Source organism: Thamnophis sirtalis, unplaced genomic scaffold, assembly GCF_051295495.1.
Source record: "Thamnophis sirtalis isolate CommonGarterSnake01/CBP01778 unplaced genomic scaffold, rThaSir2_p1.2 scaffold_13, whole genome shotgun sequence".
Lineage (NCBI taxonomy): Eukaryota > Metazoa > Chordata > Lepidosauria > Squamata > Natricidae > Thamnophis > Thamnophis sirtalis.
In genome coordinates this window covers 1569088-1582611 of record NW_028261393.1, presented here as the reverse complement: position 1 = coordinate 1582611, position 13524 = coordinate 1569088, and the positions used below count along the sequence as shown (strand labels likewise).

The window sequence follows — 13524 nt, the reverse complement described above, 5'->3', positions numbered from 1 at the left end:
GGACAGAACTGGCAGGAACCACCGACGTCCAGATTTTAAAAAGGTGAGATTCTACGGAAATGTTTGCCGCAGGAAAACGCAGGCAAGCATGATCCGCAATAACGGCTGCCTTGTTTTTAAATATCTTGAGCATTAATGACCAGAATCCTGTGATGGGAACCCATGTGCTTCACAGCCTCAGCCTGGCCCCAGAGAAGCCGCCCCCCTTTTTTTGCAAAAAGACAAAACACTCGCTAAAATCCCAAATACAGCATTTATTTTGTGCAGTGGGGCAGCTGACACCCCTCTCTTCAAAGCAATTGTTTCGTTAAAGCCCAGCCAAGTGCCGTGTGCAAATGCATTATTCGTTGGCCAGTAAAAAAAAGAAACCAGTTTAACCAGTTTGACTCTTGGTCTGTTGCACATGGAGTGTCCACTCATCCTGGGGAAGGGCAGGGGGGGGGAGAGAAACATCACCCTGGGGTTGTCCAGTTACAAAACCAGGACTCATGTTCACACACAAAACATCGAAGGAAGTCACGGATCCCAGGGGGGCTCACAAAACTAGATCCCGAATTCTCCCGTTTGTCTCCCAAATTCTCGCCAAGCGGGACCACCTGCCAAGGGGGGGCCTGACATAGCAGCCCCTCTGTTTTCACCTGGTCTTCTTGCAGCACAGCCCCAACGCAGACTGATCGCCCAAAAATTTCAGATACCTTGGCATGCACAATGCGCCACGGCCTGGGAGAATGGGCCATTTGCCCTTCGAGTGCCCTTCCAATGCTCGGATCGCATCACCCCAGAGGCAGCTGTCACACACACGCAAAAGATTAGCTCTCGTTATTTATTTACACGCCTTTCTACATTGCCTAGCTCCGAGGCTCTGCGCACCAAGGATGCCAGGCGATGCCCGTTTTCCTCCGCAAACACACCACAGGCGACCCTCAAATTACCACCTTCCATTCAATGACTGTTCAAAGGTAAAATGGCATCGAAAGAAACCCGGATTGATTTTTCCACTTATGGCCATTGCAGCGTCTGCATTGCCGTGGAGAAAAAAATTCAGACACTTGGCAACCGACTCATATTTACAACCGTTGCAGTGTCCCGGGGTCATGTGATTCCCCTTTTGCGACCGGCTGGCAAGCGAAGTCAACGGGGAAGCCAGATTCACTTAACAACCGGGTGACTGACTTATCAACTTGTGGCAAGGGAGGGTGTGAAACCTGGGGCGAAATCCATTTGACCGCTGTCTCCCTTAGTAACGGAAATCTGGGGCTCAATCATGGTCACAAATCAAGGATTACCTGCCCCATAAACACATCGACTGGAGGAATAGCAAACTCCATTCTACTGAATTTGAAACATTTGGCTGCTATTCCACCCCAATTCCTATCTTGCTATATCTATATGTTTAAAAGCTGGCCTCAAAACTTGGGCAGAACGGAGCCACGAGGCTGCCAGCTGCTAACCCTTTAGAGCAGTGTTTCTCAACCTTGGCAACTTGAAGATGTCTGGACTTCAACTCCCAGAATTCCCCAGCCAGCATTCGCTGGCTGGGGAATTCTGGGAGTTGAAGTCCGGACATCTTCAAGTCGCCAAGGTTGAGAAACACTGTCCTAACCACTGCTGGGGAATTCTGGGAGTTGAAGTCCGGACATCTTCAAGTCGCCAAGGTTGAGAAACACTGTCCTAACCACTGCTGGGGAATTCTGGGAGTTGAAGTCCGGACATCTTCAAGTTGCCAAGGTTGAGAAACACTGTCCTAACCACTGCTGGGGAATTCTGGGAGTTGACGTCCAGACATCTTCAAGGTGTCAAGGTTGAGAAACACTGCTTTAGAGCAACGTTTAAAAGTCTTTCAACTTGTTTGGCACAAAAAAAACAAACCCTGGAATATAGATTTACAAAGAATCACGAGAGGAGAGACCCTTCGGGGGATCCATGAAGATTTCAGAACAAATTCTTTTCCCGTATTTCTGCCGTGAAACCAAATACGAGCAGTTTCCCCCCACCCACCCCCGTCTTTCGGAAATAAATTACATCGCAAATCAGCCGTTCCTAAAACCAAAGGACAATCATCCACAGAAATTAAAATAAAAAATACGGGTCGAGGGGAAGGCGGTGAAACAAACTTCGCCACGTCGAAAGGCAGGGAAAAATTCATCCGGAGGTCCAAGTGTCAGCATACGGAGTGTTACAAGACGGAAATAAGGATTTCCGTTAAATTTGCATTAGAAATCTCTTCCCCCTCCAGTTTCTGCATTTAGCAAGGACTTTTCGGTGGCCTTGCAAACAATATTCAAGTCTTTTGGATTTGGAAAAAAAAAAAAATACGACCCACCAACGGAGTTAAGAATGAACCCAGTTCATTTCTCGTCCTCCTGGCTCGACTGGCCAGAGAACGTCAAGTAAAGAATGAATGGAAGGAAAACAAATAAGAGGGGGGGAAATAGGATAAGACTGAAGGCTTTTTCTCCTGGCTTGGTCCAAAATATAAAAAATAAATTGCAGAGAAAATTGAAAGAGAAAACAAACAAAAGGAGGATTGAGCGATCTGGATAGGTTGATTCATCCGCTGAGTTTTTTTTCCTTTTAACTGAATGTCGCCGAAGAGAAATGTCTGGATTTGCACAGCGGATATTCCCTCGCGGCTGATTTTCAACAACCGCCCACCAGAACTAGGGAGAAAAATTTGGGATGAATGGAGTGACGATCCCACAAGCGTTCGTTGGCGTCGAAGCTTCCAAATGTACGAACTGCGTGAAGTTCCAAGAAGGAAGAACCGGGGGAATGGGGGGGGGGGGCAGGCTGTGTTTAAAGCAAATTTCTCGTTTAGAGAAGTTCTCCCGTTATGAAATCTCTCGTCACCTGGGAAATTCCGACCTTGAGAGATGGAACAAAATGTTAAAGTTCTTTTCTTTTTGGAAAAAAAAAAATATCTATGTTCCTTTTTTGGAGTAAAGTTTTAAAGTTCTTTTTCTTTTTGGATAACAAGAATATCTCCCCCTAAATCGTCCGGACTTTGATGAGTTCAATCACATCACGGATTCTTTTTCGCAAGGTTTGTTATCCCCCAAATGGGTTGGACCGTTCTGCTTAATCAGCGGGGACCCCTCCTCGATCTCCTCTGCCTTGCTGGCCTCCACGGCCTCCGTCTTCACCTCCAGCAGGTCGTCGTTCACCGTATGGCCCAATTTCTTCTCCGAGTAGACCTGTAGGAGGCCCGCGCCGAAGGCATCGCCCTCCACATTCAGGACGGTGCAGGTCCGGTCTCTGCAAGGGGGGGAAGAGGAACCGGGTGTGAGAATACATGCAAAATAACCCCTTGGAGAGAAGCCGGGGGTGGGGGTGGTTAGCCTCTCCCATTCAGGGCATCTTCAACTGCAAAACCAGGGCCAAAAAACTTCAGTGGTTAGGACAGGAGAGAAAGATCCCTCATGGGGGGTCCTTGGTGCTTTCTCTGTTTGGTTACAGACGTTTCATGACCCAACTGGAGAACATCACCAGTGCTAGAAAGGATGGGGGTTTTGCAGATGGGGAGGAAGTGGGGGGTTTGCAGAGGGGGAGGAAGAGCCGAGGTGGCGCAATGGTTAAATGCAGTACTGCAGGCCACTTTAGCTGACTGTGATCTGCAGTTCGGCGGTTCAAATCTCAAGGTCGACTCAGCCTTCCATCCTTCCGAGGTGGGTGAAATGAGGACCTGGACTGTGGGGGGGCAAGTTGCTGACTCAATTTGCTAAAAAATTTGTAAACCGCTTAGAGAGGGCCGATAGCCCTATGAAGCGGTATGTAAGTCTAATAAATAAATAAATAATACTGTGACGTCTCCAATGATCTCTGAGCTTGGTGGTTTTCTTGCAGATGTTTCATGACCCAACTAGGGAACATCATCAGTGCTAGAAAGGAGGGTTTTTTGCAGAGGAGGACTGTGGGGTCCTTGGTGCTCTCTGAGCTCGGTGGTTTTCTTGCAGACGTTTCGTGACCCAACTAGGGAACATCATCAGTGCTAGTAGAGAATGGGGTTTGCAGTGACAATGGTAGCTAGTTGGGTAATGAAATGTCTAGAAAGGCAGCTCACAGAGCACCGAGGATCACACAGTATTTCCCTCTCTCCTCCTGCTTTCCGCAACTCCCCCTCCCCTTCCTTCTAGCACTGATGATGTTACCTAGTTGGGTCCCGAAATGTCTGCATGAAAACCACCAAATCTCAGAGACCACCAAAGACCCCATAGTTCTCTTCTTCCTCCTCCTCTTCCTCCCCTTCATCATTCTCCTACCCCCCTCCTCTTCCCCACAACCCCCGTCTCTTCTAGCACTGATGATGTTACCTAGTTGGGTCCCGAAATGTCTGCATGAAAACCACCAAATCTCAGAGACCACCAAAGACCCCACAGTCCTCTTCTTCCTCCTCCTCTTCCTCCCCCCTTCATCATTCTCCTACCCCCCTCCTCTTCCCCACAACCCCCGTCTCTTCTAGCACTGATGATGTTACCTAGTTGGGTCCCGAAACGTCTGCAAGGAAACCACCAAATCTCAGGGAACCCCAAGGACCCCTCATTTCAACCCTGAGCTGCAAATATTCTGTGCCATGATCGCTACAAGAGACTTGTGGCTCCAATGCAGCCACGGTGTTATCTTCGGCTGTTCATAGGTAGCCTTCTGCTTATAACCTAACAAGGCCTGTCCGTCACAAAACGGGTCGCCCCGTGCACCTGGCAGCCAGTAGAGCCTCAGAACCAGGTCAGGGTTCTAATGGGGAGCTCTGTCGTAACTTCAAAACGGCCGTACGTCGAGGGCTTCTTGCACAGGTCCCTTATCCCATTGGGAAGGAAAACAAGAAGCCCTTTTCAAGGCGGCCTTCACCTTCCCTCCAATCTCCCAGGGAGAAGAATGACTCAACTCCACCGCCCGGTTCTTCCAGCTGCACCAGACAAGCCTGTTGGAGACCCCCCCCCCCCCGCCTCCCTGTTGTTACACAACTTTGTTCTACACAAACACAACAAGATTCCAGAGGGCAACTGGGCTTTCGGCCCTCCTTCCAGGCTGCACGCAAAGGTCAGGGCAAGGGTGGGCAGCTATGGCAACTTTTCCGGCCTGCGGACTTCAACTCCCAGAATTCCTGAGCCAGCCAGCCATGGCTGGCTCAGGAATTCTGGGAGTTGAAGTCCACAGGCTGGAAAAGTTGCTATAGATTCCCACCCGTCAGCCAACTCCGGGATCTTCTCGCGATCTGTCCTTCGGAATCTACCGGATAAAAAGGACCCTCCCCACAGTTTCCCTTTGCAGAACCTCGAGAAGAAAAGGCAGATTATGTCGCGGCCTTGCAACAACGCTTCATTTACTGACCGTGCAAAGTTACGTCACCCCCTCCCCCCCCCAAAAAAGCGACTTTTGACTGTTTTTCACCCTTAAAACCGCCGGCGTGTCCCCTTTTGGCGACCTTCTCGTGAGCAAAGTCAACGGGGGGAAGTCGGATTCGCTTAACAACCAGGTTGATAACTTAACGACTGTGGGGATTCGCTTAACGACTTGTGGCGAGAAAGGTCGTAAGACGGGGCAAAACTCACAACTGTCCCACTCAAAATTTTGGACTCAATTGTGCTCCGACATCGAGGAGCTCTAATCCTTGGACTGTCTCTCCCCCCCCACCCCACCCCCCGCTTTAGGGTTTCCCTGCCAAGCTGTCGCACCTACTCTATGGTTTCAATAGCGCGACCAGTGAATCCTGGTTAGTTCCTGATCCTGGGCTGTTGCCCATCTGGCCAGCCATACTTACACAAGCCAATCTACCGCCAGGATGAGCGAGATGTCCTTGGTGGGCAAGCTGATGGCCTCCAGGATGATGGCCAGGGTGAGGACGCCCCCCGCGGGAATCCCAGCGGCCCCCACGCTGGACGCTGTCGCCGTGATGCTGCGGTTGAAACCAAGAAGGGCAGAAACGTTAGGAATGAAAGAAAATACAAAGATACTAAGAAAATTAAATACATATTAACACATCTGCTAACTCAGTGTTTCTCAACCTTGGCAATTTGAAGATGTCCGGATTTCAACTCCCAGAATTCCCCAGCCAGCATTCGCTGGCTGGGGAATTCTGGGAGTTGAAGTCCGGACATCTTCAAGTTGCCAAGGTTGAGAAACACTGTGCTAACTAACTACAGCTAGAATAGCATTTGCCCAATGCTAGAAACAAAATAATACCCCCTCGGATGAATTAGTGATTAAAAAAAACCTTTGGCTTGTGCAGAGATGGACAAATTAAGACTGAAATTAAAAGATAAAGAAGAGTCGGAATATTATGAAATTTGGAAACAATTTTGGCTGCAAAACAAGAATAAAATTAATTAAGCCAAAAAACAATATATATATAAATATATATATAGAACTGTGTATAAAGGTGGGTAAATATAGAAGCGAAATATTATATACATCTACAGGTATGATGACATAACAATGTTGATGTAATGACTGTAAGGTGGTGTAGAAGGGAGAAAATTAAAAAAAATCTGCTAAAAAAAAATAAAGCTACATAAAAATTGAAGTCAAGAGTTTCTTTTTGGAAGATCTGCTTTCTGGACCATGTTCAAGATCAGATGTCAACTTTAGAACAGTGTTTCTTGACCATGGCCATTTTAAGATTCGTGGACAGCTGGCTGGGGAATTCGGGGAGTTGAAGTCCACATATCTTAAAGCTGCCCAGGTTCAGAATCACTTCTTTTAACTCACCACAGGAATCTTACTCATAACTACCACCCAGTCAGTGATGTTTCAAATCAACATGGTGAGAAACAAACCATGATTACCTAGTTGTGTAAACAAGCCCAGATGTTCCTCTGCCCCCCGTTTAAAATTCTCCATTATCTTGTGACTTCTCCCAACTTTGCAATATTCTGCAAAGTTTACCAAGAGGAGACTATAAAACTCCGGACAATCCAATGGGCAACTTAATAAATTTAATAAAATAACATAAAACCTCTTTAAAACGATTTAATTTGGGAAGAATGGAGCAGTCCTTCCAACAGAACTTCGATTGCTCATTTCTCTCCGTGAGAGAAGTCTGAAATTAAAATTTTAACGGGCTGTAATTTGGTCGGCGGAAACAGAGTCATGAGGATGCCCCAGAAACAAAGGAGAAATTTATAAGGAGAGGTCGCTTTGGGACACATGGTGATGGAAAGACGCATCCCCCCTGCCAAAAATTAAAATGAAATAGTTTTCAGACTAACAGGCTTTAACGGGAGATGCTGAAATCACAGGATCTGGAGAAATTCAGGGTGGAACCTCAAAAGCTGAAATTTGGCTTGGGTCTTCAGCGAGTTGGAAACTCAGCAAAAAGTTTCGCTCTTTCGGTCTTGCGAATGAGTAAGAAGGCTCCTGCAAGGCAGGTATTGTTGGTTTTTCACGTGACCCGTCAAAACCGCGTTCCACAAAAGCGCGGTTGACGAAAGCGCGTATGTGACGTCATCACAGCGCGACGAAAAAGATCGAAAAATTGAAATAAAAATTAAATTACAGCAAGCCAATTCACATAAAGGTAAGGGTTAGGTTTAGGTTAAGGGTTAGGTTTAGGTTTAGAGCGTTAGCGTTACGTTTAGCATTAGGTTAAGGGTTAGCGCTAGGTTTTTCGTTAGGTTAAGGGTTAGGTTAAGGGTTAGGTTTAGGGTTAGGTTTGGGGGGGTTAGGGTAAGGTTTTTGCTTTATTTTTACATTTTTCTATCTTTTTCGTCGCGCTGTGATGACGTCACATATGCGCTTTCGTCGACCGCACTTTTGTCTACCGCGGTTTTGTGGTGGAACCGATTCTTCATTCTTTTTAGCAGATTTTTATTATTTTTTTTTCCCTTTCTACAACACCTTTCAGTCATTACATCAACATTGTTATGTCATCATACCTGTACGTGTATATAATATTTCGCTTCTATATTTACACACCTTTATACACAGTTCTATATATATATTTATATATATAGTTTTTTGGCTTAATTAATTTTATTCTTGTTTTGCAGCCATTTGTACCAAATTTCATAATATTCCGACTCTTCTTTATCTTTTAATTTCAGTGTTAATTTGTCCATCTCTGCACAATCCAAAGTTTTTTTTTAATCACTGATTCGTCCGAGGGGGTATTATTTTTGTTTCCAGCATTGGGCAAATGCTATTCTAGCTGTAGTTAGCAGATGTGTTAATATGTACTTAATTTTCTTTGTATATTTCCCTTTGATTATTCCCAGTAGAAAGATTTCGGGTTTGTATTTTATCTGTTCTCCTGTAATTTCTTGCTTTAATTGGAATTAAAACCGGGGGGAATGCATTTATACGTCCGTCGTATCTTCAATGCACTTCCTCTTTTGATCGCGTGAGCGCAAAAGCATTTTAGGGGTCGCTTCGAAGCAAGACAGATCTGGGGGGGCGAAGGGGGGCCCTCAATACTCACAGGATGGTGATGACCTGGATGAAGTTGAGCGAGACGTTGTTGAGCTGGGCGATGAAGACGGCGGCCACGCACTGGAAGAGGGCCGCCCCATCCATGTTGACGGTGGCCCCGATGGGTAGGATGAAGCGGCTGATGTGTTTGGAGACGCCGTTGTTCTCCTCCACGGACTTCATCATCAGGGGCAACGTGGCGGAGCTGCGGGGGAGGAAGCCACAGAGATGGGATGGGCCACCGAGGCCTCCAAAGATGTTCCTTGGGGCATGGGTTACACCTATCCTCCGCGAGCTGCACTGGCTGCCTGTCGATCTCCGGGTGCGCTTCAAGGTGCTACTTATCACCTATAAAGCCCTTCATGGTAGTGGGCCTGGGTATTTGAGAGACCGCCTACTGCCAATTACCTCCACTAGACCGATACGATCGCATCGATTAGGCCTCCTCCGAATTCCATCTACTAGCCAGTGCAAACTGGCAACTACCCGGAGGAGAGCCTTCTCGGTGGCTGCTCCGACCCTCTGGAACGAACTCCCCGTGGAGATTCGGACCCTCACCACCCTCCAATCCTTCCGCGCCGCTTTGAAGATCTGGCTGTCCCGGCTGGCCTGGGGTTAAGATTCCAACCCCACCCGAATTGTGTGACTGTTGTGCTCTCTTTTAATATGTTGTATTGTTTCCATATTGGAATACTGTTTGTCTTCCCCCCCCTCCCTTTTTGAATTGTGAGCCGCCCTGAGTCCCCCCCAGGGAAAAGGGCGGCATACAAATAAAGGAAATAAAAATAAATAAATAAATGGGAAGGATACCGCCTCCTCTCCTCCTGCCTTCGAAGGCATCCCTCCCCGTCATCTGTTCTTCGAGCAACACCTGGGACCCATCACAATCATCCAGGAGAGCGGATTCTGTGATCTGTTTTTTTCTTGCAGACGTTTCATGACCCAACTAGGTAACCTCATCAGTGCTAGAAAGGAGAAGGGTTTGCTCTCTATTCCTTTACAAGTTGCTTGCCTTAAGAGAGCAACCTCTATTCGCTTGGAGCCCCGATGACGTTATCTGGTTGGGTCACGAAACGCCGGCAAGAAAACCGCACACAACACACCCTTTCCTCCCTCTTTTTCTCCTGTCCACAATCTTCCCCTTCTAGCACTGATGCTGTTACCTAGTTGGGTCATGAAACGCCTGGAAGAAAAAAAAAACCAAGCTCAGGGAGCACCCAGGTCCCCACATTTCAACCCCGAGCTCCAACGATTGTCTCCCACGGGTCTTGACGTGAAGCCTGCATCCCAAGCAGACATGTTCGTCGTGACCCGACAAAAAGGTGTACGACAAAACCGCGCCTGACTAAGCCGCGTCGCTAAAACCGCGACGTCATCAGCGCGCCGAGAACAGCGCATCGACAGAAAGCCGATTTAACTTAAGGTAAGGGTTAGGTTTAGCGTTACGTTTAGGGTTAGGGTTACGTTTAGGTTTAGTTTTACAGCGCGCTTCTGTCGCCGCGCTGTTGTCGGCGTGATTCAGCACTCATTCGTCGGAGCGCTTTAGAACACGCGGTTTTGTCCCCGCGGTTTAGTCGGACGCGGTTTTGTCGTTCGCCGTTTTGTCAGTAAACCCGTGTTCGTGGATGGTTCTCCACCCATCCCGCCCACCTCCTGCCCCTCTGGCGGTCTCTGGATACCTGGAGGAAGTCCCGAAGGCGGTGGCCAAGGGGGTGAAGATGCCCCAGAGGAAGCGGTAGGGGTTCCGGCGGGTTAAGACGAGGTAGATCACTGGGAGAATCAGCAGCCCGTGGATGGCGTGGCCCACCAGGCAGCAGCAGATGTATTTGCCCAGGCTGGTGAAGAGAAGAACCACGTCCTCCATCTCCATAATCTTCCCGGCCACCAGAGACATGATACCCACGGGGGCAAACCTGGGAAGGAGAAGAGGCCATCAGCCCAGCTGGAGATCCAGTCCCAGGGAAGCATCCGGTGCTGGAGGGAAGCTGGGAGGGTCAACAAAACTTTAACCCAGGGGTCCCCAACCCCCAGTTCGTGGACTGGCACCGGTCCGTGGCATGCCAGGAACCTGGTCGTGCCAACAAGCGAAGCCCCATCCACGGGATGCCAGCAGCACGCGAAAGGGCCCCTCCACTCCACGGATAAATCTTTCTAAACGGAACTGATCTCTGGTACCCAAAAAGGTTGGGGGGTCCGTGACTGAAACCCACCTTGCAATTCTGCCCAGAGGCAGAAAACCCAATTTTTGTTCATTTTTTTAAATTAACAAAAATCACCCAATTCTTGGTTCATTTTGAATGTTTAATGTTTTTTTTTTTTTAAACAAGGGGGTAATCTACTTAACAATACAAAGAATGGTCTTTGCCCCAAACGGGAAAAAAAACAGGGAAATTCCACAAGAAGAGGAAGTAGTTAGGAAAATTCTGATTGGTGCTGAAATGGATAAACGGACGTGGGAATCGAAGAACAAAGACGAATCAGAATATTAGAAGATCTGGGATAAATTTTATCGATGGTTGGAACAAAAAGAGGATGACTTAAGTTTTATAGAATGGAGATTAGAATTATGTATGAAATCATAAGAGTGAAAATGTATAACACAAGAAACAACACAGCAACACAGATGGAAATAAGACATCCTTATATTTGTAAATACTGAAGAGACCAATTGTAAATAATATTACAATATTTATATTTTTTAATAATTATAATATAATTATTATATTTATAATAATTATAATATTTAACTTTATATTCTAGTATCGTATGGCAAAGACATTGCCAGGACCATTATACTGTGTGTCCAATGCTTTAATGTGTGTTTAATAACAAAAAAAAAATTAATAAAAAAATGAATGTTTAGAATAGAACAGCAGAATTGGAAGGGACCTTGGAGGTCTTCTAGTCCAACCCCCTGCTTAGCCAGGAAACCCTACACCACTTCAGACAAATGGATATCCAACATCTTCTTAAAAGACTTCCAGTGTTGGAGCATTCACAACTTCTGGAGGCTTTAATGTTTTTGTAGTTTTGGGTTTAGAAGTTGTTTGACCATGAGATAAATTTAAATTTAACTGAGTTTTAACCCTAATTTCAAAAGATCCCAGACGCTATAAATATGAACCAGTCACCAAACATCTGAATTTTGATGACGTGACCGTTGTTAAGTGTGGAAAATAGTTATAAGTTGCTTTTTTCCAATGCTGTTGTAAACTTTGGTCACCAAATGAACTGTTGTAAGTCGGGGACTATTTATACCACGCTAGGATATAGCCAGACTCAACTGCAATATTTGCTGGCTTGGTTGCCTCACAAAATGCTGGGCTGTAAAATGGCTTGTTTGTGCTTAGTGCATCGTGGGAATATAGGCACTGCAAACCATCGTTACAGTTTTCGGCAAGATTTCCCAACCTTGCTAAAAAAAAACTCGGGGGATTGGGAAAGGCCGAATGAAGAGACGGAGCCAGCCCACTTTAATTGCAGGCTAAGTAATTATTCAGTCAACAGTGGGGAAAGGAGCGAATTCAGCCTCTGGATGGACTGGGATTAGGCGCTAATTCTTAATCCAAGGATTAAGATTGTAGACCAGTGTTTCTCAACCTTGGCCACTTGAAGATGTCTGGACTTCAACTCCCAGAATTCCCCAGCCAGCGAATGCTGGCTGGGGAATTCTGGGAGTTAAAGTCCGGACATCTTCAAGTGGCCAAGGTTGAGAAACACTGTTATAGACACTCGGTCAAACAAACAACCCCCACGTCAAGTTTCTAGTCCTTCTGGCTCCAGGCAAAAAACCCAGCTCCATTGCAGAACTCAAAGGGGGTCAGGATTTGACCCCTCTCCTGCGTCAAAGAATGCATGGCAAGAAGCCGTAGAGATGCAAACGCTTCCAGCCTCAAAAACCAACTTTTCCTAAGAAGAAAAACCAATGTTCTGACCCAACTCCCCCTCTTCAGGGAAATCAGAGATTCCTTTATTAGGAACGCCGGCGCAAAATTTCTCTCTCACCGCAGGCTAAGAAGTTCGGCTGGGCGGGAGATGAATAGTTGTGTGCCAAAGCTACACTCATCTCCACCCACTCCCCAGAGCTAGGGTGGGCCTTCCATAGCAGCGCTGGCTCTTCCTTCCCAAGGACCAGCCCATAGATTTCCACTGCTCTCCTCTCCTCTGCCTTCTGTCAGGCACTGGGCCCAGCTGCTCCTCCTCTTCCTCATCAGCCACCTCCAGACCTGGGGGCTGTTGACTCTCCGTCTGAGGGTTGACGGACAGCCCATAATCTGCCCCCCTCTCTCTCTCTTTCTGCCAGCTCCATTCCCTCTTCCCCCTCGGAGCTCTCGGGCCGCCTTGATGCTGACCCTGACACCCCACACTGCCTCCTCCCCCTCTTCCTCTGATTCGGCTGCTGGATGGTTGACAGGCCACAACATCAGCACCGGATTTGCGCAGTCAAGGGTGCCAAATCCTAAATTTGGCGCACAATTTTTGCGGCCCGGAAGAGGGTCCTTACGAGCAGCATCCTTACCACATAATCCAAGAAACCAAGATCATGGTGGCTTCGTTGAAGGAGTTGAAGAACTTGATCAGGATCTCCCCTTCGTGGCCGAGCTTCCTCAGGGCGACCCCGAAGACGATGGCAAAGACCACCAGGCCGAGGATGTTCATGCCTTCTACCTCTTCGCCCACCGTCTTCTGGTTGCGGGAGAGAGAGAAAACTGTCAGCGCAGCCCGAGAACCAGAGGTGGGGAACGACGGCCCCCTTTGGGACTCACCAACTTCAACTCCCAGGATTCCTGAGCCGGCCGTGTGCGCGCACCGCTCGACTTATTTTAACAGAAGGGACCTTGTAGGTCATCTAGTCCAACCCGCGGCCCAAGCTAGTTGATGTGAATGATACAAGTCAAGCTGAACCCCGCTCCCGTGGCCCAGCTCTAAATTGGCCCTAAATTGGGGGCCTTACACTACACAACATTCTTGCTTTTATTTTATTTTTTACCATCAAGACTGTCTTGTTCATAGAGTTGGTTCCATTCTCAAGGGCTGCCATGCTCTTCCCCTCTATTTGAACCGTTGAGTACTAAGAAGGAAAACACAAAGAGATTGTCTTGTTTTCGCTGCGCTTTCTCC

General features: G+C 47.4%; 2 protein-coding genes across 3 annotated transcripts in view; both read right to left on the bottom strand.

The window, feature by feature from the left end:
- Positions 1–234: 234 nt before the first annotated feature.
- LOC106549688 (neutral amino acid transporter B(0)-like) lies at positions 235–13441 on the bottom strand. 2 transcript variants are annotated; one of them, XM_087728115.1, is made up of 7 exons: positions 13394–13441; positions 12923–13089; positions 10083–10316; positions 8414–8608; positions 5759–5893; positions 1677–3255; positions 235–1474 (listed from the first exon to the last, which is right to left on the bottom strand). In XM_087728115.1, the coding sequence occupies exons 1-6, from the start codon at positions 13412–13414 to the stop codon at positions 3018–3020; spliced, it is 990 nt and encodes a 329-aa protein (XP_087584241.1). In that variant the 5' UTR covers positions 13415–13441; the 3' UTR covers positions 235–1474; positions 1677–3017. The 2 variants fall into 2 exon arrangements, with proteins under 2 accessions (XP_087584241.1, XP_087584242.1); XM_087728116.1 differs by having other exon boundaries at positions 1846–3255.
- Positions 13418–13524, bottom strand: part of LOC148042876 (neutral amino acid transporter B(0)-like) — a gene marked incomplete at its 3' end in the record, with an annotated part of 12013 nt that continues 11906 nt past the window's right edge. The window contains exon 3 of the mRNA XM_087727940.1: positions 13418–13474. Within this exon, the coding sequence (XP_087584066.1) occupies positions 13418–13474 (57 nt within the window). The remainder of the gene's footprint in view (positions 13475–13524) is intronic.